This window comes from Myotis daubentonii, chromosome 6, assembly GCF_963259705.1.
Source record: "Myotis daubentonii chromosome 6, mMyoDau2.1, whole genome shotgun sequence".
Classification (NCBI taxonomy): Eukaryota; Metazoa; Chordata; class Mammalia; order Chiroptera; family Vespertilionidae; genus Myotis; species Myotis daubentonii.
The window spans coordinates 97,051,944-97,077,919 of record NC_081845.1 but is presented as its reverse complement, the minus strand read 5'-3'; the positions used below and the strand labels follow the sequence as shown (position 1 = coordinate 97,077,919).

General features: G+C 58.6%; 4 protein-coding genes across 12 annotated transcripts; 2 read left to right on the top strand and 2 right to left on the bottom strand.

Annotated features, from left to right (window-relative positions):
* Positions 1-101: 101 nt before the first annotated feature.
* NELFE (negative elongation factor complex member E) lies at positions 102-7,333 on the bottom strand. 2 transcript variants are annotated; one of them, XM_059702394.1, is made up of 11 exons: positions 7,277-7,333; positions 6,854-6,936; positions 4,023-4,092; positions 3,796-3,941; positions 3,042-3,116; positions 2,921-2,958; positions 2,493-2,788; positions 2,249-2,393; positions 2,075-2,129; positions 1,744-1,846; positions 102-271 (listed from the first exon to the last, which is right to left on the bottom strand). In XM_059702394.1, the coding sequence occupies exons 2-11, from the start codon at positions 6,926-6,928 to the stop codon at positions 174-176; spliced, it is 1,101 nt and encodes a 366-aa protein (XP_059558377.1). In that variant the 5' UTR covers positions 6,929-6,936; positions 7,277-7,333; the 3' UTR covers positions 102-173. The 2 variants fall into 2 exon arrangements, with proteins under 2 accessions (XP_059558377.1, XP_059558376.1); XM_059702393.1 differs by lacking the exon at positions 7,277-7,333 and having other exon boundaries at positions 6,854-6,986.
* DXO (decapping exoribonuclease) lies at positions 6,854-18,961 on the bottom strand. The gene is given in 8 exon segments (XM_059702389.1): positions 6,854-6,936; positions 7,277-17,312; positions 17,314-17,434; positions 17,519-17,613; positions 17,728-17,863; positions 17,966-18,185; positions 18,269-18,504; positions 18,609-18,961. Coding segments are annotated over 7 exon segments (1,242 nt in total). The 3' UTR covers positions 6,854-6,936; positions 7,277-17,231.
* On the top strand, positions 6,927-17,153 carry SKIC2 (SKI2 subunit of superkiller complex). Of its 4 annotated transcripts, XM_059702324.1 has the most exons (28): positions 6,927-7,575; positions 7,653-7,756; positions 8,311-8,420; positions 8,515-8,632; positions 8,718-8,832; positions 8,936-9,010; positions 9,299-9,352; positions 9,445-9,635; positions 9,805-9,933; positions 10,144-10,289; positions 10,922-11,068; positions 11,189-11,273; positions 11,445-11,551; positions 11,854-12,000; positions 12,072-12,168; positions 12,321-12,533; positions 12,612-12,722; positions 13,890-14,120; positions 14,405-14,542; positions 14,698-14,835; positions 14,956-15,060; positions 15,315-15,462; positions 15,556-15,682; positions 15,788-15,998; positions 16,134-16,244; positions 16,313-16,531; positions 16,707-16,847; positions 16,937-17,153. In XM_059702324.1, exons 1-28 carry the CDS (start codon positions 6,927-6,929, stop codon positions 17,135-17,137), a joined length of 4,368 nt encoding a protein of 1,455 aa, XP_059558307.1. In that variant the 3' UTR covers positions 17,138-17,153. The 4 variants fall into 4 exon arrangements, with proteins under 4 accessions (XP_059558307.1, XP_059558306.1, XP_059558305.1 ...); XM_059702323.1 differs by having other exon boundaries at positions 15,556-15,998; XM_059702322.1 differs by having other exon boundaries at positions 14,698-15,060.
* Positions 18,960-25,526, top strand: STK19 (serine/threonine kinase 19). Of its 5 annotated transcripts, none has more exons than XR_009453567.1 (6): positions 18,960-19,574; positions 23,407-23,502; positions 23,701-23,840; positions 24,579-24,657; positions 24,774-24,921; positions 25,102-25,526. XR_009453567.1 is itself a non-coding variant. In XM_059702390.1 (6 exons), exons 1-6 carry the CDS (start codon positions 18,960-18,962, stop codon positions 25,145-25,147), a joined length of 1,143 nt encoding a protein of 380 aa, XP_059558373.1. In that variant the 3' UTR covers positions 25,148-25,526. The 5 variants fall into 5 exon arrangements, 3 of the variants coding, with proteins under 3 accessions (XP_059558373.1, XP_059558375.1, XP_059558374.1); XM_059702390.1 differs by having other exon boundaries at positions 24,579-24,676; XR_009453568.1 differs by lacking the exon at positions 23,701-23,840 and having other exon boundaries at positions 18,960-19,623; positions 24,579-24,676.
* Positions 25,527-25,976: the final 450 nt, after the last annotated feature.

The following is a 25,976-nucleotide window of genomic DNA, read 5'->3' as shown; positions in this document are numbered from 1 at the left end:
GCGCACTGGCCATCTTGCCACAAATGAGATCCAATCTAACGGCCGTTGTAAAAGGCTCAACCCAATCCCGTGCTGAGAAACCAGAGGCTGAGGGAGATGTGTGAGCTTCCACCTCAGTGCTTTACTGAGACCAGTGTCGGGCAGGCGGGGCACAAGCAGTTCAGCTCCGCCACCTAGAAGCCATCCACAAGGTTTTCCTTGTAGACATCGTCATTGTAGACAATCTGGGTCCTTTTGTCCCGATGGCAGCCCTTAGGACTGTTCTGGACGGCTAGGGAGGGAGGAAAGGATTAGTTAAGGCCTGAAGGAGAGCATTGGTGAGACCCCACACGGAGTCTGACCCCACTCCTGGCCTCTGGTTCCTGGAAGCTGTTCTATGCTGCCCTCCGGTGGCCGGGACGGCCTGGCTCCCCCAGTGGCTGCCAAACCATCACAACACCCCAGCAAGCAGTGAGCGGTATGCTGTTACCACAGGGGGATACTGTTAACAAATGGTTGGTTCTTAGAAAAACAGCCAATGTTATTATTGACACATCTGAATGGTGCTTACTACAGCTCTGAGTCAATACATCAAAAATTAAAACTATCCTGGCCCAGTGTGCTCAGTGGCTGAGCGCTGACCTATGAACCAGGTCACAGTTTGGTTCCTGGTCAGGGCACAGGCCTGGGCTGCGGGCTCCATCTCCAGTGCAAGACGTGCAGGAGGCAGCCAATCAGTGATTCTCTCATCATTGATGTTTCCATCACTCTCCCTCTCCCTTCCTCTATGAAATTAATATTTTTTAAAAAGTTAAAAATAAAAATAAAATAAATAAAAAAAAGTTAAAAATGAGAAAATCTCTATAGCCCTCTGCTGACATGCTGGTCTTTTCTGAGCCTTCCTTTCATCTGGAAGGTCACTCTTGCTCTGAACCCCTGTTCTGCCCCACTCCTTTGCCAGGAAAATCTATTTCTGCTAAAATGAGAAGTGCTACTCGCCTGGCAGAACTCACTCTGGGGGTAGCTGTGGCCAGAGCATTCTCCCTTGAGCCTCGAGCTTTCCTTCCTTTCCTTGTTCCTCCGTGTTCCCAGTGTGTCCCTCTCCTCACCCCATCGCCAAGGATTCCATCCCCGCCACTCTGGAGCTAGTGATCCCCCGGCAGCAGCTCCCAGTCTTTGGGGTCTCTGTACTCCGGCAATGCTGACATGCCCTTTCTCAAAGCGGGTGGCCTCTGGCTTCAATGGCCCTGACCCTTCCTGCTGTCTCCGTTGCTGCATCAACCCAGGCCTAACATGTCAGGAGGGCTGGGACGAGCGGGGCACGGGGAACAGAGCCCTGCTTCCACCACATTCTCTGAATATTACCCAAGCCCAGTCCTGGGCCATTTTTTCCTCCAGAAGTCAGTCTCCCCAATGAGACTATCATTTTGTAGCCACCCCGAGATACAGGTGACAATCTGTCTTCGTTTCTCACCTCGTGCCTGAGTTCCAGTTCCTATTCCAAAACCAACTACACTTCACCTCAAAATGAACAAGGCCACGAGCTGCTCATCTTCCTCATGAACCTGACCCTGCTCCAGTTACAGTTATTTTCAACCATTTTCTCTTCCTTCTCCTACTTCCAACTGACAGAGGGCCTGACCACTCTCCTTCCCATCCCCACAGTGCCCCACACACCCAGGCCTCCAGGGAACCCAGGACATGCAGGGGAACCAGAAGAAGGGGTGAGCGGTGGGGCAGGATGAGGAAGAACCTCGTTCTTACCGAGGGAGCCCCACACAGACTTGCCAGTGGCGGCATCCAGCATGGGCTGTTTGCGGGCAATGCTGACCTTGAGCTGCACGGACTCCACCTGCGTCCCGTTGAGCTGGGGCAGAGAGGGAGGGCAGAGGATGGGGAAACATGACAGACAAACCAAAGGAGAGTTTCCACGGGCTGCCATCCTAGCAGTGGCCTGAGCCGGGATCTGAGGACATAGGTTTGCTGTGAGTGGGGAGGGGCTCTCAGGAGGAAATGATGGCCTCCGGCTCTCAGTACTTTAGAGAAAACACGAGGATGGCAGGAGGGTGGGAGGAACGGATCTGGGAAGTCCCACCTCAGCAACGGCCTGATCTGCCGACTCCATCTTCTCATAGGTGACGAAGGCACAGCTGGATGAGAGGAGACAGGGTCAGTAGAGGGACGCGGGCTCTTCTTAATGCAGCCGAGCCCGATGCTCCAGGCTGCGGGGACGGGCTGGCCGAGGCCGCACACCCCACGTCCTCCTTACTTTCTGGGCGGGTCCATGGAGAGGTCAATGATGTTTCCAAAGGGGGAGAAGGCCCCACGGAGGAGGGTGGGCGTCATGTCCTCCCCGTACACGTAGAGAGTGTTCCCCTTCCGAGGGGCCCGGCGTTCAGGGAACGAGTCCGACCCTGTGGGATCACAGACGGACCCTGTGTCACCCCCCGCGTGAGCTGGAGCCACCTCAATCCTCGCTGAGGCCACTTTCCCCACTAGCCACGCCCACTCACTGCGGAAAGGGCCCTCTCGGTCCCGGTCTCGGTCCCGGTCTCGCTCCCGGTCCCGGTCTCGGTCCCGGTCTCGGTCCCGGTCCCGTTCTCGGTCCCGGTCCCGTTCTCTGTCCCGGTTCCGCTCACGACTGCGGTCCCGGCTGCGGCTTCGGGGAGGGGAGACTGAGGAGCGGGCGTTACCACGTTCTTCGTAGCCCCATTCAAAGCTTCGCGGAGGGCCGTCACCAGCCCCTGGGCCCTCTGCCTCCTCCCCATCGGGCCCCAGGTCCCGAAGCCGGTCACTGGAGGAAACAAAGCTAGGGGAGCAGACAGTGAGGATCAAAGGGGGCCTTTACCTTGTCTTTCAAGACCCTGCAGCCCCACACCTCCCAAGGACCAGGCAGCCCCCCCTTCCCACCGGACCCCAGTCCTGTTTCTAACTGGCTCACCTCTCGTACAGAGACTTCCTCTGGGGGCGTCTGGACGACTGAAAAGGAGACCACGTTTCAGAGAGGAGGCCCCCTAGTTTCAGGCAGTGGGTCCCTCAGGGACAGGAGTGGGAGCCGTTACCTCCTGCAGGTCGTCATCGGCAGATACGCTCCTCTGGAACGGCTGGAAGGTGGGGGCCGGCCCCTTCTCAGGGTCCTGGAAGGTGGTAGAGACCTACCTCAGAGTGGGCGCAGGAGGCGGCCAACCATGGGACAGAGGAGGGGATTCCTCTTCCCTCCCCGCTTCTCGCCTCTGCTGGCCTTTTTTCCTTTTAATTCCTTTGTACTTTTCTTTCTTTTTTAAAAAATATATTTCATTGATTTTTTACAGAGAGCAAGGGAGGGGGATAGAGAGTTAGAAACATCGATCAGCTGCCTCCTGCACACCCCCTACTGGGAACGTGCCCTCAACCAAGGCACATGCCCTTGACCGGAATCGAACCTGGGACCCTTCAGTCGGCAGGCCGATGCTCTATCCACTGAGCCAAACTGGTCAGGGCTGTACTTTTCCTATTTGATTATGTGGTATTTCAAAATAAGTGACCCTAACATACCCGTAAAGTACTTAGTGTATCTCAACATTTCTTGAGCCTGCTAACATTTCAGCCGGTTCACCTCCTGAGAACAACACAAGCCAAGAGCTCTCACACATGGACTGGAGCCAGACTGTGCCAAGTGCAGAACTCAGGAGTCACCCGCTGTCCTCGCTCGGAGTGGCAGACCACTTGCCCAGGATCGAGCAGGCGTTCCTTTTCCCCTCAACCTGCCTCCATTCCAGCGTGGAGGGATGCCCCCCGAGTTAAGGGTCCCTGGACTAGCTTTCTGCTTGTGCTTACTTTTAACTTTCCCTCTAGGGTTCGAGAACGCTTGAAGCCCGAGTTCTTGGTCTCAGCCTTGATGGCACTGATGGCTCCCGACTTCACCAGCTGCTTTGCCTGCTCCGTTGCGGTGGCTGTGTCCACCACGGGCTGCTCTGACAGAGCTGGAGTGGGGAGGGAAAGAGGCGTTATGGCAGCCAGGAGGGAGAAAAGCCAGCCCTGCGCTCCCGTTTCCCGTCACTCACAGCGTTTCACGCCGCCTTGGCTGGCTATGCTGCTGCTACTTTGCTTCTTCAGAGCCAGCAATGCCTTTTTCTGGGAATAAGAATGAGCACAGAGGAGTTGGTGAGGGCCACCCTGACCAGGTCCTTTCCCAAGGCCCCTGCCACATCACTCCAGGCGCCCCCTTTCTCAAAGAAAACAACGCCAATGGTGCTCCTGGAGAGGCTCGCTGAGGCAGCCCGAGACCACCTGCCGTGCCAGCGACACCTAACCACCCAAACCACGGTATCCAGTGACTTCCCAAAGCATCAAGTTTCTGAAGGTGAAGACGAGGAATTCAATCATGGACCAGACCTCCCGGGTATGAGCTGCAAGTAAGCATAGGCCAGTGGTCGGCAAACTCATTAGTCAGCAGAGCCAAATATCAACAGCACTTCTTCAAAATAGACTCGCCCAGGCCGAAAACCGATTTCTGCGCATGGGCCACGAAGTTTCAATCGCACTGTACGTGCGTGCCCGCACGTGGTATTTTGTGGAAGAGCCACACTCAAGGGGCCAAAGAGCCGCATGTGGCTCGCGAGCCCCTGTTTGCCGACCACTGGCATAGGCCTACATGCCTTTCTTGGGGGCTTCACCCACCCATCTTCTGCGTACTTAACAAGAACACGCCTTTCATTACTTTATAGCAGGGACATGCAAAAGTATGAGACATAGTTCCTCCTGTGCAAGAAGCTTACAATCTGAAAAATAGAATGTCTGGACTAAGTTGTCAAGAATGTTTATTAGAGATGCAAACTGCTCGAGAGCAAGTAAAATTTTCTGATGTCTAATGGACCCTGGGTAAAATCTGTACAACAGAGATGGAGAAAAAGAGCATTTTACACAAAGAAAACAGTGTGGAAAAAATGCAGATATAAGAAGGCTTTGGGAATGCATGTTTTGGGACTAGTGAATAGTTCTATTTTATGAAAAAAAGGGATACCAACTTAAGATTTTATTCCACAAGGTTCGATCCCAGTCAAGGGCATGTACCTTGGTTGCGGGCACATCCCCGTTGAGGGGTGTGCAGGAGGCAGCTGATTGATGTTTCTAACTCTCTATTCCTCTCCCTTCCTCTCTGTAAAAAATCAATAAAATATATTTTTTTAAAAAAAGATTTTATTCCACAATGTGAAACTACTTAAGGATTCTGAGAAAAAGGACAGTCTTGTGTTCCCAATGGATCATTTTAATAAGAGTGAAGAAAACTGTTAAAAACACACACTACGAAACATGTTTAGAGACCATTACAACAGTCTATGTGAACATCAGCAAAGACCTGATGATTTATGGAATATGCAGGAAAAAAGAAATGGGAGAAATTATTTTCAAGAAAGAATCAAGGAGCCTGGCTGGTGTGGCTCAGTGGTTGGGCACTGACCTATGAACCTGGAGGTCATGATTCTATTCTCAGTCAGGGCACATGCCCAGGTTGCTGGCTCAATCCCCAGTAGGGGGTGTGCAGGAGGTAACAGATCAATGATTCCCTCTCATCACTGATGTCCCCACTTCTCTCTCCCTTCCTCTCTGAAATTAAAAAAAATATATATGTATATGTTCTAGAGGCCCAGTACATGAATTCGTACACCAGTGGGGTCCCTCGGCTGGCCTGCAGGATCGGGCCGAAACTGGCTCTCCGACAGACCCCGAGGGGTCCCAGATTGCGAGAGGGTGCAGGCCAGGCCGAGGGACCCCACTGGTGCACGACTGGGGCCCGGCCCGGGAGGGACGCGAGAGGTTGGCCAGCTGGGGAGGGACCGTGGGAGGGCTCCAGGGCGTGTCCGGCCCATCTCGCTCAGTCCAGATCAGCTGGACCCCAGCAGCAAGTTAACACATTGTATGCGGGAAACGTATTTATACGTTTTACGTTGACTGGTAGTAGAGCGCGGGACACGTATTAATACTTTTTTATAGACTAGCGGTAGAATGCGGGTAACGTATAAATACGTTTATTTTTATACTTTTTTATTGCTCTAAAGGGATGCTAACATGCAGATATACGAATTCCAAAGGACAAAATTTGGGTCTCTAACACATACAGTGGTGAATTATGTATGTACTTCCAGGTATCACGGTAATCAATCTATTCAACTGCAAAAATGGCCCGCGCCACCTGTTAGCGTGAGATAAAAGCTACCCGCAAACAATGTGTTAACCTACCGGTCAGAGCATCTGCCCCCTGGTGGTCAGTGCACATCATAGTAACTGGTTGACGGGTCGAGAGTCTGCCTCCTGGTGGTCAGTCCATGTCATAGTGAGTGGCTTAGCGGCCTTAGCAGATCATTAGCATATTATGCTTTGATTGGCTGAACGGCTGACTGGACACTTAGCATATTAGGCTTTTATTATATAGGGCATTAAAAAAGACAGCAACTGTTTGGCTATGCAAATGGAAAAGTCAGAGATGAGATTTAAAAAAATTGATTTGAGAGAAACACTGGTGTGCTGCTCCCCTTACTGATGATTCTTGTCTGTGCCCTGACGGGGGCTGAACCTGCAACCTTGCGTGTCAGGACGATGTTCTAACCGGCCACGGCAGAGCTGAAATGTGTGGCTCCAAACACTCAGAGGAATGTGGTCGGTCCGTATTTGGAAGATGGAGAAACGGACCGAGGTTAGGCTCGGAGGAAGATGCTGGCTTTATTTCGGATAGGTTAGGGGCATCAGCGAGACCATCGGAACGGGAAAGCCACACTGGGGAGCGCCAGCTGCAGGATGAAAGCCGCGGGGAAGGGAGGCAGCTAGCTCCAGGGCCGGCGGACAGGACAGACCGGCCGCTCCGCGCCACACCGCGGCGGCCCGCCACACCCCTCACCTTTTTCTTCAGTTTGTTGAATTTCTTCTGCAGAGCCTCCTCCTCCTCGCTCAGTCCGGGGGGTATCACCAACATGGTGGCTCCTGGTTCAGGGGCGGGGCCAAGACATCTTTCTCCACCGGCACCGCCCAGGCCTGCTGACTCCTGGGGTCGCCTCTCCCAGCCCCGGCTTAGGCTCGGGCCCGCACCCCGCCTCGCTAGGAATCACGGACAGCAGCCCAGCGGCACCGCGAGGACCGGGACAAGCACCCTCCGTCGCCGAGACGCTGGCGCCAGAGCCCCCCTACCCTACGGGTCAGCATGGCCACCGCGGGGTCCCAGCTGCAGAGGCGGCGGCGGAACCCGCGCAGCGCCCTCGGCACATCGGAAAAGGGAAGGAGGAAGGACCTCGGAAAAGGGCGCAGGGTGCGGAGGGCGCCTTACCTGTGGCGCGTCAGCCCAGCCGCGGTCTCGGGCGGCGGCCCGCGGGCACGGTCGCCGGCTCGGAGCGATGACGTACGAGGGGCGGGAGCGCGGCACCCACGGCAGCCGCCTCGCAGGCACTTCCGCCCGGCCTTCCCGGAGCCGGAGCCGGCGGCCCCTCGCAGGCACTCGGCCGGTGGGTGGCGGAAGTCGCCTTCACTTCCGCCCTCTCGGGGGCGGGGCTTACCGCCGCTCCTCGCTGCACTTCCGGCTGCGGGGCAGCTGCTGTGGCTCCCAGATGATGGAGACGGAGCGACTCGGTGAGCGGGCGGGGGTGGAACGAAGGAGTAGACAGGAATCTACCCTTGACCCCTGACCTCTGATCTTCCTCCCGTAGTGCTGCCTCCCCCGGACCCCCTGGACCTGCCTCTTCGGGCTGTGGAGCTGGGATGCACTGGGCGCTGGGCGCTGCGGAATGTGCCGGGGGCTCCGGAGAGCACGGTGAGTGACTTATGACCCTAACCCTTGACCCGCACTGGGCTCAAAACCCTTTCCTCACAGTAGGACGAGCATGACCCGCTTTTCTGTCGACGCCTGCCATCGGGCCGGCCTGGTGCAGGGCAGACTCCAGCCTAGTGCTGCTCCGGGTGGGGGCCCCTCGAGGACCAGCGGGGCGCTCCGGGGGTGTCTTAGCTCCCCAACTGCGCTTTCCAGTGTGTCTGTCCTCGTGCAGGCCCTTCTGTCTCCAAGCACTTGGTGGCTGAGATGCCAGCCCACGCTTCATCTTTCGGTCTGGGCCCTTTTCCCTAAAGCTGGTGATTCTCAAGTTTCAGGTGCCTCATAATCAGGGGGGCAGCTTTTAAAGAACACAGATTCCTGGGTCCAGCCCCAGCTTCTGAAATCTGTACTATTAACCAGCAGGCCCTTTGTCCCTGAAAGTGTCACAGCCTTTGGGAAACATGGCTTCACTTTGATGGTCCTAGTCTGTCTGGGTCATCTGCCGTTTCTGCTCTAACACCAGTCCCATCCCTGTCTCTCATCTCGCCTGGCCCCAGCTTCCCCACGGCCTCCCTCCCTGTGCCCCAGATCTGCAGCACGAAGCCGAGCAGCGGTTCCTGTCGTCGCCAGCCTGGCTGCCTCTGCATGGCCTGGAGCACTCAGCTCGGTGGGCGTCGGAGGGGCCTGGCCGAGGGAGGTGGGCCCATGGAGGGAGCTGAGACAGAGGAGAAAGAAGACTTGAAAGCTACTTCTCTCTCTAGAAAGTGGCAGAGGAAGATGGATCCTTGGTCTCTCCTTACTGTCCTGGGGGCCCCAGTCCCCTCCGACCTGCAAGCCCAGAGACAGCCAACCACGGGCCAGATACTGGGCTTCAAGGAGGTAAGGGCTCAGGGGCCACGAGCAGCGGGGCTGGGGAAGGCGGGTCGGAGGCAAGCTCAGCCTCGGCTCTGCTCGCGCACCTCAGGTCCTGCTGGAGAATACAGACCTGTCGGCCACCACCTCCTTATCTCTTCGCCGGCCACCAGGGCCCATCTCCCAGTCCTTGTGGGGGAATCCAACACAGTACCCTTTCTGGCCAGGTAACTGTTGTGGGAATGAGATTGAAGGGGAGGGAGCCCTCAGTCTCCAGGGAAGGGTTCCCATATCCCCCCTCATGACTCCTCGTGTCCAACCTCTCCCCAGGTGGAATGGATGAGCCCACCCTCACAGAGCTGAGCACCCGGGAGGAGGCTGAGGAGGAGATAGACTTTGAGAAAGGTGAGGTGGTGCCAGGCTGCACCCTTGGGAGGCAGGGCTCCAAGTCCGGGCCCTGAGGACAAGGGGCCCAGGCCTAGCACTGGGCTGCTGCTAGCCCTTCCGTGCCTTTGATCAAGTTAGGAAAAGGTCCCCCTTCCGTAACAAATGTTACGGTCACGTGTTGGAAAACTATTACAGCTGTCCCCCGCTACAACGCCCGTGCTGTGCATGGCATTCTTTAGTCTGTGTGACGTGTGACTTGCTCGGGAGTGCGCAGTGGTCCTGACGCGCTCTGTCCCTGCCCTGCAGACCTCCTTACCGTTCCACCTGGCTTCAAGAGAGGTGTGGACTTTGCACCAAAGGGTGAGTTCTGGGATGGGCGTGTAGAAGTGGTGCCCTTCTCCTGTAGAACGGAGATGGACGGACTGGGTCTCCCTTTTTGCCTGGCTCCTCAGATCACCCAGCTCCAGCGCCTGGGTTGCTCAGCCTCAGCCGTCTGCTAGAGCCCCTGGATCTGGGTGGGGGCGACGAAGACGAGAGGGAGGCAGTGGGACAGCCAGGAGGTACCAGAGGAGACACTGTTCCAGCCTCTCCCTGCAGTGCTCCCGTGGCCAGAGCAAGCAGCTTGGAGGACCTAGTGTTGAAGGTGGGTGCTTCTGGGCGGTTGAAGCGGGAAAGAAGGGGGCCTTGGCCCCGGGAGGTGGGCTGGCTGGCTTGGATCTAAGGGAGGGAGGGACTGGAGCATCTTTTGGGAGGAGTGGTCATGGGGAGCTTTCTGGCTGTATCTTTATCGCTCCCACCCCTTACTTTTCCAGGAAGCGTCCACAGTTGTGTCCCCTTCAGAGCCCCCCAAGCCCCTCCCTCAGGAGCAGTGGGCCATTCCTGTGGATGTCACCTCCCCCGTTGGTGACTTCTACCGCCTCGTTCCCCAGCCAGCCTTCCAGGTAGTGTGGCCCAGGCCTCACGTCTCCCCGCCCCCTCCCCGCCCCTGCCTTGTCCGCTCTCCTCGCCAGAGGCCAGACGCCTTCCGGGCCGGTCTTGGACCTCAGTCCCAGCCTCGCTCACTCTGGCCTTCTGCCCTGCGTGCCCCAGGAGCCAGAGGTAGGAAGGCCCCTCCCCCTTCCTTAGCCCTCATCTAGTTCTCTCCCCCACAGTGGCCATTTGAGCCTGATGTGTTCCAGAAACAGGCCATCCTGCACCTGGAACGGCACGACTCGGTGTTTGTGGCGGCTCACACATCTGCAGGGAAGACGGTTGTGGCCGAATACGCCATTGCCCTTGCCCAGAAGCACATGACGCGGTACCACCTTCCCTTCCTCAGCCATCCCTGCTTTCTCCCGCGTCCTTTCTAAAGCTCCTCTCTTCCCATGTCCTTACTTCATCTTTTATTCATTATTTAAAAACACATTTTTATTGGTTTCTGAGAGGAAAGGGGAGAGAGAGAGAGAGAGAGAGAGAGAGAGAGAGAGAGAGAGAGAGAGATAGGAACATCAGTGATGAGAGAGAATCATTGATCAGCTGCTTCCTACATGCTCCACCCTGGGGTTGAGCCTGCAACCCGGGCATGTGCCCGACTGGGAATCAAAACATGACCTCCTGGTTCACAGGTCAGTGCTCAACCACTGGGCCACGCCAGCCTGGCTTTACTTCATCTTTTAGATGGGAGAGTTGGGGGAGGAATGGAGACGGGCCTGGGAGGAAACGAGAAGGTGTGGGGAGAGAGTTTAGAAGCATGACCTGCATGCATTTAGTTCAGGAAGGGGTCGAGGGACAGAATTTTTCTGGGATCACGTCATGAAGGAGAATGAGGGCTGTTTGGGTGAAGAAAGGGGGGCGCCTGAGCGCTGCGGCATGCTGCTGGGAGGGCTCAGGGTGGGCGAGGTGCTGACGGCAGTCTGTGTGGAGTGACTGGCGAACCTCACCCTCTTCCAGCACCATCTACACTTCCCCTATCAAGGCTCTGAGTAACCAGAAGTTCCGAGACTTCCGAAACACATTCGGGGACGTGGGGCTGCTTACGGGGGACGTCCAGCTGCACCCAGAGGCCTCCTGCCTCATCATGACGACAGAGATCCTTCGGTGAGAGATGGGCACTCAGCACGGGTGGGTTTGGCTCAGGAAGGCGAGGCTGCTCTGGAGCTGTTGGCTGGGTTGGTAGAGACAGGAGCCACTGGGGAGTCAGCCTGCGGTCTCCCCCAGCTCCATGCTGTACAGCGGCTCAGACGTCATCCGGGACCTGGAGTGGGTCATCTTCGATGAGGTTCACTACATCAACGACGCGGAGGTAAGGAGCAGGAGGCCCGTGGGGCCCAGACCAGCAGTTCTTTCCTGTGGGGCCAGCTCAGCAGCCCCCGCCACACACCCTGCAACCTCTCTGCCTTTGCCCTCCAGTGGAAGCGGAGGAGCAGGACAGCCCCTCTGAGCTGCCCGTGACTTGTCTTCCCTTTCTGCCCAGCGCGGGGTCGTGTGGGAGGAGGTGCTCATCATGCTCCCTGACCATGTCTCCATCATCCTTCTGAGTGCCACTGTCCCCAACGCCCTTGAGTTTGCTGACTGGATTGGGTGAGATGTGTGTCCCGGGTGCTGGGCGAAGGGGCTGTGGTCCTCCCTTGGTTGGGGGTGGGGGCGAGGACTGCCACAGCAGGGAGCGTGGCCAGACCGTGGCGGGAGAGGGGGCTGGGGTGGGTCTGGGGAACATGGCCCACTTGGGCCCAGACCACTTTGAATGTTGAGAGATACGATGACGGGGACAGCCTCCCAGTCCAGCTCCCAGAAAAGACTGGGGGAGGCCAGAGGCGGAAAGTGGGTGGGGATGTGGGCTGCTCCTTCCCACCCCCCACCCGACCTGTTTCCTTCCCGCTCAGACGACTGAAGCGCCGCCAGATCTACGTGGTCAGCACTGCCGCCCGCCCCGTGCCGCTGGAGCATTATCTCTTCACGGGGAACAGCCCCAAGACCCAGGGGGAGCTCTTCCTGTTGCTGGACTCGCGAGGCACCTTCCACACAAAGGGGTAAGTGGGGGGGGGGGCGGTCAGCGCTGGGCCCTGCGGGCGGGACTGATGGCCGTCCTCCGCACACCCAGGTACTATGCAGCAGTGGAGGCCAAGAAGGAGAGGATGAGCAAACACGCCCAGACCTTTGGGGCCAAGCAGCCCACGCATCAGGGGGGGCCTGCACAGGTGAGGACCAGCAGGCTCCAGACCTTTCACCACCTGCCTCTTCCTTCGTCCCCCGGGGCATCGGACTTGCGCTGTGAGCGCTGCCCCCGCTGACACTTCCTTCTCTCCCCCCACCGGTGACTCCACCTGTGCCTTTGCACCCCCTTCCCCAGGACCGCGGTGTGTACCTGTCCCTCCTGGCCTCCCTCCGCACCCGTGCGCAGCTGCCCGTGGTGGTGTTCACCTTCTCCCGGGGCCGCTGTGACGAGCAGGCTTCGGGCCTCACCTCCCTGGACCTCACCACGAGCTCAGAGAAGAGCGAGATTCACCTCTTCCTGCAGCGCTGCCTTGCTCGCCTCCGCGGCTCTGACCGGCAGCTGCCCCAGGTGTGAGGGCCCTGGGCTCGGAGGCCGGTGGGCTGGGTGCTCGACGCCCCTCCCTGACCACGGTCTCGGTCCCCGCAGGTGCTGCACATGTCGGAGCTCCTGCACCGAGGCCTGGGCGTGCACCACAGCGGCATCCTGCCCATTCTCAAGGAAATTGTGGAGATGCTCTTCAGCCGCGGCCTGGTCAAGGTGCACACCGCCCCTCCCTGCGGCCCTGCGGCAGCTTCCTCATCTCCCGGACCTTAGGGTCCTCATCTTAAACGGGGATGCGTTCGGAAGAGAAACCCCAAAAGCTAGCAAGCATAGACGCTGTCATCAGAAAAATGCAGATTGAAACTCACGAGATAAGAGTTCAGTGATTAGATGGTGAAACTTAGGGAACTGGCTAGTGCCAAAAGCTGCCACAGCCGCAGGCAGACCTCGGGCACATTGCGGGCTGGGTCCCAGGCCGCCGTAGTGTCGCATTATGGCGAGTCACACGGGTTTTTTGGCTTCTCGGTGCACTTAAAAGTTATGCCGACACCATACTGAACTCTGTTAAGTGTACAAAGCGTTATGTCTAAAAACAACGTGCGTACTTTAGAGAATAGTGCTACAAATGCTCCCCATCTTCTGAGCCTTCAGTGAATTGTAACCTTTTCGCTGGAGGGTCTTGCCCCCATGGTGATGGCCGCGCAGTATCTGCGAATTGCAACCGAGCGAGGTCTGCCTGCATAGGCCTCTAGGACCCTTCGCACAGGGCGGCCAGTCCGGAGCGTACCTGGCTTTCCTTAGGCCAGAGCAGGTATAACATACTCTGACCCAATTCCATTCCTGAATATAAGCCACAGGAAGTCCTCACCCGGGCCAGGGGGAAACAGGTCTGCTCTTTCTTTGTTGGCTAGTCTGGCAGGGATCGGTCCCTGCCCCCTGGGGAGAGCAGCCGGGTAACCGGAGGGATGCTCCCCGCTGTCCTGCCGCAGTTGGAAGCGAGGGGTTAGGTATAACCACAGGGAAAGTGGGTGCTGAAAACACCATGTGGAGGAAAAGAAGTAAGGACGCAGGAGATACACAACTGCTTTCAATGTGAATTGCAAATTACATGCACATAAGACAACGTATAAGAACACATTCACACAAAACGATACTCATTAGACATCGGATGACTGACAGTGGGGGGTGGGATGTGGGGGCACCAAGAAAGGAATAGCCAAGTAAATGAATGAGGGAAGTGGTCGTCCCCGCTCTATCCATTTGCCCTGAGTGGAGTGGGCTCCTGAGTTAACCACCTGGACCACGCCAGCTGCCTACATGGCCTTGCTAGTGAGGCGGGGGGTGGCTGCGTGGCCTGTGCTGATCTTTCTTCCCGTGTCCCAGGTCTTGTTCGCCACAGAGACCTTTGCCATGGGTGTCAACATGCCGGCCCGAACGGTGGTGTTTGACTCCATGCGAAAGCACGACGGCAACGCCTTCCGGGACCTGCTCCCCGGGGAGTACGTGCAGATGGCGGGCCGCGCGGGCCGCAGGGGCCTGGACCCCACGGGCACCGTCATCCTGCTCTGCAAGGGCCGCGTGCCCGAGATGGTGGACCTGCACCGCATGATGACGGTGAGGCACAGGCCCAGCCCGCCCGCGGCTGCCTCTCCGGCCCTTGCCCTCTCCTTTCTGTCTATTTCCTCTGCCCGGGAAGCCCCGTGGGAGCGAGCAGATCCCAGGGCGAGACCTGGTCTCGCTCTATCCCGCACTGAGTGCGGCGCTAGCAGGGCCCTGTGACTCCATCAGTGCTGCTCCCTTATTTGGCAGAAGCGGTGAGTGGGCAGCTTGTCTAGGGTGGTCCGCAGAGGGATGGCTGGGGAGCAGCGGGCCCAGCCTGTTCTCCCCGCCCCCTGCAGGGTAAACCATCGCAGCTGCAGTCTCAGTTCCGCCTCACGTACACCATGATCCTCAACCTGCTGCGGGTGGACGCCCTCAGGGTGGAGGACATGATGAAGAGGAGCTTCTCCGAGTTTCCGTCCCGCAAGGACAGCAAGGTGAGGGGTCGGGTGACCAGCACCCTGGCCTAGACATTGGACGAGGGAAGCCAGGCTGGGGATAGGTGGGCATGCGGAGGCCAGCGGGCTGCAGGCGGGGATGTAGCCGACTGAGCCTGGAGACTCATTTCACACCTGCCCTTGCTTCTGCCCAGGCCCAAGAACAGGCTCTGGCTGAATTAACCAAGAAGCTGGGGGCCTTGGAGGAGCCTGACCTGACTGGCCAACTGGTGGACCTGCCCGAGTATTACAGCTGGGGAGAGGAGCTGACAGAGACCCGCAGCTTGATCCAGGTCAGCGGGGGTGCGGGCAGACGGAGGAGGGGAAGACAGGGCGGCACTCTGGGCGCCCGGGAACTGGTCCCTGCATCCCTGACTGCCTCCTTCATCCGTGTGCACATCCCCGCTCCTCAGCGACGTGTCATGGAGTCTGTCAACGGGCTGAAGTCCCTCTCGGCCGGGAGGGTGGTGGTTGTGAAGACTCAGGAGCATCACAACGCACTGGGTGTGATCCTGCAGGTGATGCCGGGGATCTGGGCCCGAGGGAGGAGCAGGTTACACTCGGCAGTGCCCTCATCTTCCCTCTTGCCTTCCTCTCCTCCCATCACCACCACTTCGTGCCCTCTGCCCTCCCCCGCTCCCCAACCCGCCTGCTTGACGTGGTCTGCATTGGTGGGCTCTGTGCGGCTGCTCCGGGATCCCTGCCTGAGGTGGGACCTGCTCTCGACCTTGTCCACTCCTCTCATTCCCTGTCCCGGCCTCCCCGCCCCTAGGTCTCCTCGAACTCCACCAGCAGGGCATTCACCACTCTGGTCTTGTGTGATAAACCCGTGTCTGAGGACCCACAGGAGAGGCGCTCGGCCTCCCCAGGTGTGCCCTACCCAGAGGACCTGGTGGGATTCAAACTGTTCCTGCCTGAAGGTGAGAGGGGCAGATGCCCAGGTCCCTAAGGGCAGTGAAGGCAGGGCACCTGGGTTCGGGGCGAGGTCTGACCCTGCTCGTCCCTTTTCACAGGGCCCTGTGACCACACTGTGGCCAAGCTCCAGCCCGGAGACGTGGCTGCCATCACCACCAAAGTGCTCCGGGTGAACGGGGAGAAGATCTTGGAAGACTTCAGCAGGAGGCAGCAGCTGAAATTCAAGTCCGATGCTGGGGAGGCCCCTTTCCCGGGGAGGGACCACGTGGGGGGAGTGGGAGGCAGGGCTGGGAGGCCCGCAGCCCATCTCAGGACCTGCTCCTTCCTCAGGAAGGACCCTCCCCTCGCTGCTGTGACCACTGCTGCCCAGGAATTGCTGCGCCTGGCTCAGGCCCACCCGACAGGACCCCCTACCCTTGACCCTGTCAACGACTTGCAGCTTAAGGATGTGTCAGTGGTTGAGGGAGGACTCCGGGCCCGGAAGCTAGAGGAGTTGATCCGGGGGGCTCAGTGCGTGCACAGCCCCCGTTTCCCTGCCCAGGTAGGGCCCTGGATGCCAGCTTTAAGCCTTTTCTCTCTGGTCCCCTGTAGGCTGCCCACCCCCATGTCAGCCCTGGTCCTCAAGCCCCGTGGAGGGCGAGGGAGAGCTGACCCGCCCTGCTGTGGCTCTCCACAGTACCTGAAGCTGCAGGAGCGAAGGCAGCTACAGAAGGAGATAGAGCGGCTGCGCTTCCTGCTGTCAGACCAGTCGCTGCTGCTGCTCCCCGAGTACCACCAGCGAGTAGAGGTGAGAGCAGTGTGGGGGGCTAGTGAGGGAGAACAGCAGGCTCCCGACACCCGCCATCTTCCGTCCAGGTGCTCCGAACTCTGGGCTATGTAGACGAGGCGGGCACGGTGAAGCTGGCGGGGCGCGTGGCTTGTGCCATGAGCAGCCATGAGCTGCTCCTCACCGAGCTCATGTTCGACAACGCTCTGAGTGCCCTGCGGCCGGAGGAGATAGCAGCCCTGCTCTCCGGCCTGGTCTGCCAGAGCCCCGGGGACACTGGGGAGCAGCTCCCAAGTACCCTCAAACAGGTATTGGGCCCCCCCTCCCCAGGCTGCAGCATTCCCAGGCCCCACCCCCAGGGTCCCCCGTGACCTCTCCAACCCTGTACGTGCCCCGAAGAGCTGGAATGGCTTCTTCCTTGATCTGAGCCTCCCTAGTCCTGGAGCAGGAAGGGGGTCTTAACCTGTCCTTCCCCACCTGCAGGGAGTGGAACGTGTCCGCGCGGTGGCCAAGCGGATTGGTGAGGTCCAGGTGGCCTGTGGCCTGAACCAGACAGTGGAAGAATTTGTAGGGGAGCTGAATTTCGGGCTGGTCGGGGTTGTGTACGAGTGGGCCCGGGGCATGGTGAGTAACTGGATTTGGGGTTTTGCAGAAGGTTGGGGAGAGCCTGCCCAGGTCTATCAAATTTAGTCCCCACCCGGCTTCCCCCACAGCCCTTCTCGGAGTTGGCAGGGCTCTCGGGGACGCCCGAGGGCCTGGTGGTCCGCTGCATCCAGCGCCTGGCCGAGATGTGTCGCTCACTGCGAGGGGCGGCCCGCCTGGTCGGCGAGCCTGTGCTGGGTGCCAAGATGGAGACGGCAGCTACCCTGCTGCGGAGGGACATCGTCTTTGCAGCTAGCCTCTACACGCAGTGAATGGCCCCATGGGGAATAATAAAACAGCAAACCGCCTGTGTGTACTGAGGTGCTGGGCAGGGTGACAGCTCAAAGACACAGCAGGGAGAACCACCTAGAAATCTGCCTTTAACTGCACAGAGACAGGACCAGCCCCCCTGAAGTATAGGTCCTTAGGGGACGGTGTCTTGGGGGGGCGACGGGAGCTCCTGAGTCATGGCTTCCACGTACCATGTGGGCAGGAAGACATGGGGTGTGTCCCGATGTACAGACACGGTGACTGGGCCGCCAGGCTCCCAGGAGAAGAGGTGGACAAGCCTGAGGGGAAGACGGAGTCAGCAGCTGAGGGCTGGAGGCCAGGCTCCCGGGACGCAGAGGGGAGGGCAGAGCGGAAGGCCTCACCTGGGGTCGTCCTGCACGACTGTGTTCTGGGCAAAGCTGAGGAAGGCGGCACAGAAGTTCATGCACACGGAAGGGCTCCAGCCGTCACGGTCATTCTGGAGAGGGCCGAGGAGGCGGCAGAAACGAGTGAGGGCGGGAGAGGGACACACTAGGGCCCTGGACACGGGGCCTGGGGTCTTGGCGTGGGGGTTCAGGTACCACCGCCTTACCCTGACGTGCTCAAACATCTGCATGGTGGGAAAGGTCTTGAGGGAACAGACGAAGCCCTCCGGGTTGCGGAAGCCAGCGACAACATTGGGGACTCCCAGGAGGAATGACTGAGCCCACCATTTCAGGAGCTTGTGTCTGTAAAGAAAGACGGGCCTCAGCGGGGCGCCCCCTCCTCTTCCCCCAAGTCCCTGCCCCAGCTGTCCGCTCTCGGCCCTGGCCCGCCCACCCCTCCTAAACCTGTAGAAGCTCCTCCATTGGCCAGGGCTGTGCATCTCCTTGGAGGTCTTCAGCTCCACATAGCAGGTGGGGGGCTGCGGGGATGGGGCCTGGGGGTCTGTGCAGTCCACCTCCCCCGAGAAGAGCAGAGGGTGGCTTCCCAGGCGGCTGCGTAGCACAGAGCAGAAGGCCACGTTGGTGTTAACCTCCCCAGAGGGGTCGGGGGAGCCTCCAGGTTTGTCTGTACAGAGAGAAGCAGCAACAGGGTGGGGGCTCGCAGTCTCTGGGGGAGCGGGGGGCCTGCAGAGCAGGGGCAACGCTCACCTGCACACATGTACTGCTCGAACTTGTACCCCATGTACATCAGCTCGCGGAGGAGCGGCGGCCGGGCGAGCCTCTGCGCGCGAGCAGCCGGCGTCTCCACCTCACTCAGGTACAGCGTCCCCTGGAACCTGGAGGCCGCCAGCTGCCAGCCCTCCTGCCGCTCGTACGGTGTCGTCAGCAGTTTTGTCAGGTGTCCCCGCCACGTCACGATGGCCCCTGCCAGCCAGCCGGGACCCCTGAGAGGAGGGAGAGGCTGCAGGGCACCGCGCGCTCGCGCAGATGGCTCCCGGAGCTCCCCCCGGGGCGGTGCGCGCCCGCGCTGCTCCGTCTCCGCGCTCACCCCTCCAGTCCGCCGCGGTGCTCCAGGAGCCAGCGCAGCAGGTGGTCCAGGCCCTCTCGCACCTCCTCGTCCCGCGGCTGGTACCGGTCGGGGTACCCCTCTCGGAGGTCGAAGTTGGGGCCCTGACCAGCGGTGGGTGGGCTGTAGTAGCGCAAGGCCTGGGCATCGCCGTGGTACTGGCGCTGCGCGTCCAGGGAGAAGCAGCCCAGCTGGGACGGGCGCCGGTAGAACGGGAAGGGCCCGGAGTAGAGGGCGGGCTCCGTGGGCAGCGAGGGCGCGGGGCGCGGGGGTTTGTTCCGCGGTTCGGCTCCTTCTACCTTCCCAGCTCCCCGCTTGGTGCCCCGGGGCTCCATGAGGCGCTGGGAGGCGGGGGCGGCCCTTCTGCAGAGGAGGCGGGAAGGCGCGGGCCTCCCGACGGCCGGCCCCGGCCTGGAACCACGGGGCGGGGGGTGGGGGGGCTCCCGCCCGGTGCACCCGCGGGGAGGGCAGGAGCTGGCGGCTGAGCCCAGGCCCGGTCACCGCGGAGCCGACGCCGCGCAGGAACGCGGAGACCCGGCGGGTTTCCGGCCCGATGACGCGATCATTCCGCGCCAGCGGAGGGCCCAGCCCGCGCTCGGGGTGGCCGCTCGTCCGCGGCGCCGGGGCCTCCGTTCGCGGCCGCGGCGCCGGGTCCGCGACATGAGCCGGAAGAGGCCGCGCCCGGGCGCGGAGCCGCTCGGTCTGAGGCGGCGGCGCGGCGGCGGGCCCGCCGAGGCCGAGCTCCCGGGGGGCGCGGCTGACGCCCGGGTGTTGGGGGGCGGCGCCCCGCCGGGCAGCCCTGCCCGCCCGGGGTCGGCGCGCGCGGCGGTCGCGGAGCTGGGCCGGCTGTTCCCGCGGGGCCTGTTCGAGGACGCGCTGCCGCCCATCGCGCTGCGGAGCCAGGTGTACAGCCTGGTGCCGGACCGGACGGCGGCGGACCGGCAGCTGGTGAGGGCGCGGCGGCCCCGGTCAGCACGCCGGGCGGGGAGCGAGCCAGGCGCCCAGGGGGAGCGCGGAGCTCGGGAATTCCCCGGCATAAACGTTTGCCGCCTCATGACGTTGTAGAATCGGGAACACGGCCTGTCTTACTACTGGCTGGCTGCTTTTCGGGGTTTCTCCGCTCCAGCGGCTTGTCAATGTTAATGTCTTTCAGAGAACTCACACTTAGCTTTGTTGCTCTCTTCTCAGCATGTTTCTGCTTCATTCATCTGTTTCCCCTCTACTGGTGGGTTTGTTTTACTCCCCCCGCCCCCCACGCGCGCGCACACACAGACACACACACACACACACACACTAACTTTTATTCTCTCTTTTCTAAGAAATGCATGGCAGGCTGTAGTTTTCCGCTAAGTATTGAGATTTATCTATCCTCTCAAGTTTTGGTATATGTTTTCATTATCATTTATTTCAAAATGTCTTCTAATTTGTCCTGTGTTTCCTCCCCTTTGATTGGGTTGATTAGTAACGTATGTTTTAATTTCTGAGCGTTTTCTTATTACCTTACTAGAGTCCCGTGCAGGTGGGCCAACCAGGGAGGGACCCCGAGGGCTCCAGGGCTTGTGGGGCCGCCTGCTTAGTCTCTCTCTGAGGGCCCCGGCAGCAAGCTAACCTACAGGTCAGAGCATCTGCCCCTTGGTGGTCAGTGCACAGCATAGCAAGTGGTTAGCATATCATTAGCATAATAAGCTTTGATTGGTTGTATGGCTGACCAGTTTACTGGACACTCAGCATATTAGGCTTTTATTATATAGGACTAGAGGCCTGGGGCACGAAATTCGTGCACTGGGGGGGAGGTGTCCCTAGCCCAGCCTGCACCCTCTTCAATCTGGGACATCCCTCTTACAATCTAGGACTGCTGGCTCCCAACCGCTCACCTGCCTGATTGCCCCTAACCACTTCTGCCTGCCAGCCTGATTACCCCCTAACCACTCCCCTGCCAGCCTGATCGATGCCTAAATGCCCCCCCTGCTGGCCCGATTGCCCCCAAATGCCCTCTCCTGCTGGCCCGATCACCCCCAGCTGCCATTCCCTGCCAGTCTGGTCACCCCTAATTGCTCTCCCCTGCAGACCTGGTCGCTCCCAACTACCCTCCCCTGCTGGCCCGATCACGCCCAACTGCCCTTCCTTGCCAGCCCGGTTGCCCCCAACTGCCCTCCCTTGCTGGTCTGGTCGCCCCTAACTGCCCTCTCCTGCAGACCAGGTCACCACCAACTGCCCTCCTCTGCTGGCCTGGTCCCCCCCAACTGCCCTCCTCTGCTGGCCTGGTCACCCCCAACTGCCCTCCCCTGCAGGGCTGGTCACCACCAACTGCCCTCCTCTGCTGGCCTGGTCCCCCCCAACTGCCCTCCTCTGCTGGCCTGGTCACCCCCAACTGCCCTCCTCTGCAGGCCTGGTCACCCCCAACTGCCCTCCTCTGCAGGCCTGGTCACCCCCAACTGCCCTCTCCTGCTGACCTGGTCCCCCCCCCCAGCTGCCCTCCCCTGCAGGCCTGGTCACCCTAACTGCCCTCTCCTGCTGACCTGGTCATCCCCAACTGCCCTCTCCTGCTGACCTGCCCCCCCCCCCCCCACCAGCTTCCCTCCTCTGCAGGCCTGGCCATCCCCAACTGACCTCTCCTGCAGGCCTGATCCCCCTTAACTGCCCTCCCCTGCAGGCCTGGTCTCTCCCAACTGCCCTTCCCTGCAGGCCTGGTCCCCCCAAACTGCCCTCCCTCCCCTGCAGGCGTGGTCACTCCCAACTGCCCTCCCCTGCAAGCCTGGTTGCTCCCAACTGCCCTCCTCTGCCGGCCATCTTGTGTGAGGGCATGATGGTCAATTTTCATATTACCTCTTTATTATATAGGATTGTTACTTATTTCTGGCTAAGTGATATATTGGCCAGAAAGCGTACAATATTATCTTCGCCATTTGAAACTTGTTGAGACTTGCTTCATGCTATGTGGTCAGTTTTGCTAAATATTGTATGTGTAGTTGAAAAGAATATGCATTATTCAGTTATTAATTTCTCAGTAACTAGAGTTACAATCGAAGTCTTCTAGTTCCTCACTGATTATTTTGTCTGTTCTATGAGTTAATGAAAATTGGATTAATATACTTTTGTGATTGTGGACATGTTATTGTTTTTTCACATATTTCCCCTACCTTATCTCTTTTCATTCCTCCTTGGACCTTCTCTTTGTATCCTTTACGTCTTTCAGCTTCTTGTCTGCATTTTCAATCTTTTTGACTGTATTATATCCTTGTTAGTTTTATAAAATCTGTTTTACAGGCCAGTAGCTTTTTATTTAGCTGTGCCTTAATACATTAAACCCATCCATTGAGTCCTTAATTGCACTTGCCAGTTCTAGAATTTCTATTTGGTTATTTTTCAACATATTATGTCAGTTTATATAATTTCTTGCTAAAAAATTCTGTCTTGACTGTTATTATCTAAGCATTATACACATAGGGATTTTTTAGTAGTCTGTTTTTGATAATTCCCTGATAACATGTCTTTTGGGGTCTGTTTCTATTGTCTGTTTCTTTTGAATTTTGTTTCCTTGTGTGTTCATTTACTTATTTATGCCCAGTTATTATTATTATTTAAAATATATCATTATTGATTTCAGAGAGGAAGGGAGAGGGAGAGAGAGAAATATCAACAATGAGAATCATTGATCAGCTGCCTCCTGCTTGCCCCCTACTGGGGATTGGGCCTGGGATCCTCCAGTCTGCAAGCCGATGCTCTATCCACTGAGCCAAACTGGCTAGGGTGCGCCCAGTTATTTTTGACTGTGCTGGACAGATTTGCCCTCCATCTTCCAATTACATCTTTGTTGTTGTTAATCCTCACCTGAGGATATTTTTTTCCCCATTGATTTTTAGAGAGAGTGAAAGGGAGGGAGGGAGGGAGGGAAGGAGAAACATCGATGTGAGAGACACATTGATTAGTCACCTCCGCTGGGGATCGATCCTGCAACGCAGGCATGTGCTCTTGACCAGGAATGGAACCTGCGACCCTTCAGTGCTCAGGCCGATGCTCTAACCACTTAGCCACACCGGCCACAGAGCCCCATTATTTCTATGAATTTTTTTGTTGACGTATTTTTCTTGTGAGCTCTTTGATGCTTAACAATTTTAAAAACAATATTTTATCCAGCATTTTAATTAATTTTCAGTAGGTGAGTTAGTTCTTGCTGTATTCTTAGAAACACTAGTCCTGGTTGATTTTTATTTGTTTTAAACATTTTATCCCATATTCTTCACTACTTTCCTCTGCCCATAGTCTAGACTTAATTCCTTGAGGGCAGGGTCTGTGTCTTTTTAAAATATACATATATTTTTATTGATTTCAGAGAAGAAGGGAGAAGCAGAGAGAAATAGAAGCATCAATGATTGGCTGCCTCCTGCACGCCCCCCGCCCACTGGGGATTGAGCATGCAGCCCGAGCATGTTCTCTGACTGGGAGTCAACCTGTGACCTCCTGGTTCATAGGTTGATGCTCAACCATTGAGCCACACCAGCTGGGCAGGGTCTGTCTTAATCACTATTTTATCGTACTTAGTGCCTGCCATATGATTAGTCTTAGAAAGTACGTACTGACCGTTTAACATAAGAGATGAGGTGGGTGGATGGGAGGGTGGGTATCCAATTGGAAAATACTCTTTGGTGATTCCCCTGATTCTCCCCACAGTTTTCCCTTCACTTGGAGAAAAGCTCCCCAGTATGGGCAGCGTCCCCCGGGTATGGTAGGGCGTCTTACCCTGGTAGCCTTCTTTTCACCCCCATCTTCCTGGAAACAGAAAGAACTTCAGGAGCAGGGGGAGATCAGAGTCATCCAGCTGGGCTTCGACCTGGACGCCCACGGGATTGTTCTCACCGAGGACTACAGGACCAGAGTGCGTGTGGCTGGGGCGCGGGGCAGGCGGCTACCCACTCCACACCTCCACTCCTCCCAGGGCACGGGGCTCTGTTGGTGGTAATAGGAGGGCCAGGCAGGAGCGGGAGGAAAGGTCTGAGGTGGGACGAACTGGGCAGGAGGGGTCTGCCTCCCACGTGCCGAGAAACGCCCCCCAGCCTCTCATCCCTGCTTCCAGGTCCTCAAGGCCTGCGATGGCCGGTCCTACGCTGGGGCCGTGCAGAAGTTTCTGGCTTTGGTGCTTCCAGCCTGTGGGGACCTTAGCTTCCAGCAGGACCAAATGACGCAGACCTTTGGCTTCAGGGACACAGAGATCACGTGAGACTTGGGGGGCCAATCACATCCGGCGTCTGGCGCCTCCCTGCCTCCCTCCTCCCAGCCTGGCCCTTTTCCTTTTGCGGATCCTGCCCAAACGGTTGACTTTTTTTTTTTTTTTTTTGTAAAATCTAAATTTGTACCCTTCCCCCAAGAGAGAGGCCTGTCTCACCGGGAGCCTCGGCCTTAAGTTCAGGCTCCCTGGGTGGCTAGTGAGATGCACCCAGAGGCCCGGCAGGCACCACACGTGCCTGATGCGCGTCACGCTGAGACTGAGAGCGCGAGTGGTGGGCCCTGGAGCACTCGTGTCCCAGAGCAGCAGCCAGGCGCGGCGAGGGGAAATGTCCGTGCCGGGCTGGCCGACTCCGGCCCCTACCGTGCACATGGTATCTGTGAAGGCGTTGTATGAGCTGCTTCTCAGTAGATGTGGGAGGAGCTGTGGTCAGGCAGGGGCACAGGAAAAAGACCCTTATGTCTCCCCTGCGGGTGGGACTGAGCGTGCGTCAGGGCTTGTGGTCAGGGAGGAATCAAGACTGGTTTTAGGAAACAAGCAGCAGGAAGAGAGCGTGCGAGAGGGCAGCTGGGTAGGCGAATGGGACCAGAGACCTGCTGGGCAGGGGCGGGGAGGAGGGTGTCTGTTGTCCGGTCCCTTTGCCCGGTTGCCCACGTTTCCAAACATTAGCGGTGAGGAGAGGATTCTCAGAGCCGGTTCCCCTCTCTCCTGGCTTCCCACCCGCTTAGGCAGCTGGTCAACGCCGGAGTCCTCACTGTCCGAGATGCCGGGAGTTGGTGGCTGGCTGTGCCTGGAGCTGGGAGATTCGTTAAGTATTTTGTTAAAGGTATTCTGTCTGCAGCTCAGCCCTCAGCCCTCCAGAACACCTTTCCGTGGCTCCTCTGGCCGCAGGCCTCACTCCCTGCTCCTGTCCACCTCTCCAGGGCGCCAGGCTGTCCTTGGCATGGTCCGGAAGGCCAAGTACCGGGAGCTACTCCTGTCGGAGCTCCTGGGCCGGCGGGTGCCTGCCTCGGTGAGACTCGGCCTTGCCTACCATGTGCACGACCTCATCGGGGCCCAGCTGGTGGACTGGTGAGTCTTGCCCCCAGCCTCTGGCAGTGAGAGCAACAACCCAGAGCAGAGGTGGGTTTCCTTCACTAGGGAAGCCCAGCTCCCCTCTCCTCCGGAACCTGGGAATGTTCCTGCCGAGTTCTGAGTTCTCCCCAGACCTTGGGCCCGCGCGCCTGGACCAACTGTGTCTTTCTCTTGCAGTGTCTCTACCACTTCTGGAACCCTTCTGCGCCTGCCGGAGACGTGAGGGTCTGCTCCCCGTGACAAGCCTTCCCGGAACCGGGCCTGGGGGCCAGGCGTGCTGCCCAGTGTGGCCGAGCCAGGGTCACCTTGCGAAAGCTTGGCCAGGAGGATGCGCGATGGGCCTGAGGACGTGCAGTGCCAGGCGTGACTGCTGCTGTTGACCTGGGCTCCGGGCCAGGGCGGGGTTTGGGCAGTGCTTTGGGGGCCTGTGGACATGGAGCCAGACCCCATGCCAGGGCCATGGCCGCTGCCTCTCGGGCAGCACGGTGCTGCTGTTACTGTCTTGGGGTAGGAAGGCGGGGTTTCCGAGGGGCAGGTGAGGGGGCGGGGTTCTCTGCCCTACATGGTGGATTGAAACGGCCAAATAAAGTACTTCTGCTGGTGCTCCTTCTGGCGTCTTGTTTAATGTGGTGGGTGGCTCCTCGCTGGGGGTAGAGGTAAAGCCACACTGGGCCTAGCCGTGGCCTCGTTGTTCAGAGAGGAAGAGGGGTGTGGAGGTCAGTTTCCTTGGGGGGTGGTGAGGGGTTTCTGTCAGGGCCTGTGAAGAGCACAGGCCTCACGAAGTTCTATTTTGTGGGGTTTATAGTGGGAGGCCAGCATCTTATCGCCTTGTTTTGTCAGGGCCTTGGCCAAGAAGCCTGATTTCTCTGCCCGGTGCTCCGCCCAGGCTGCCGAGCGGTACACAGACACATGCCCAGGAGGGGAGATGCCAGGCACTGGCAGGAGGGGCTCACGGGAGGGGAGGGCGTGGAGGGGGAGGAGAACAGGACCTCTGGGCCAGGATTTCCTCAGTGACCCAGGTGTCGGGGGTGCCCCCCTGCCCCCAACACTGG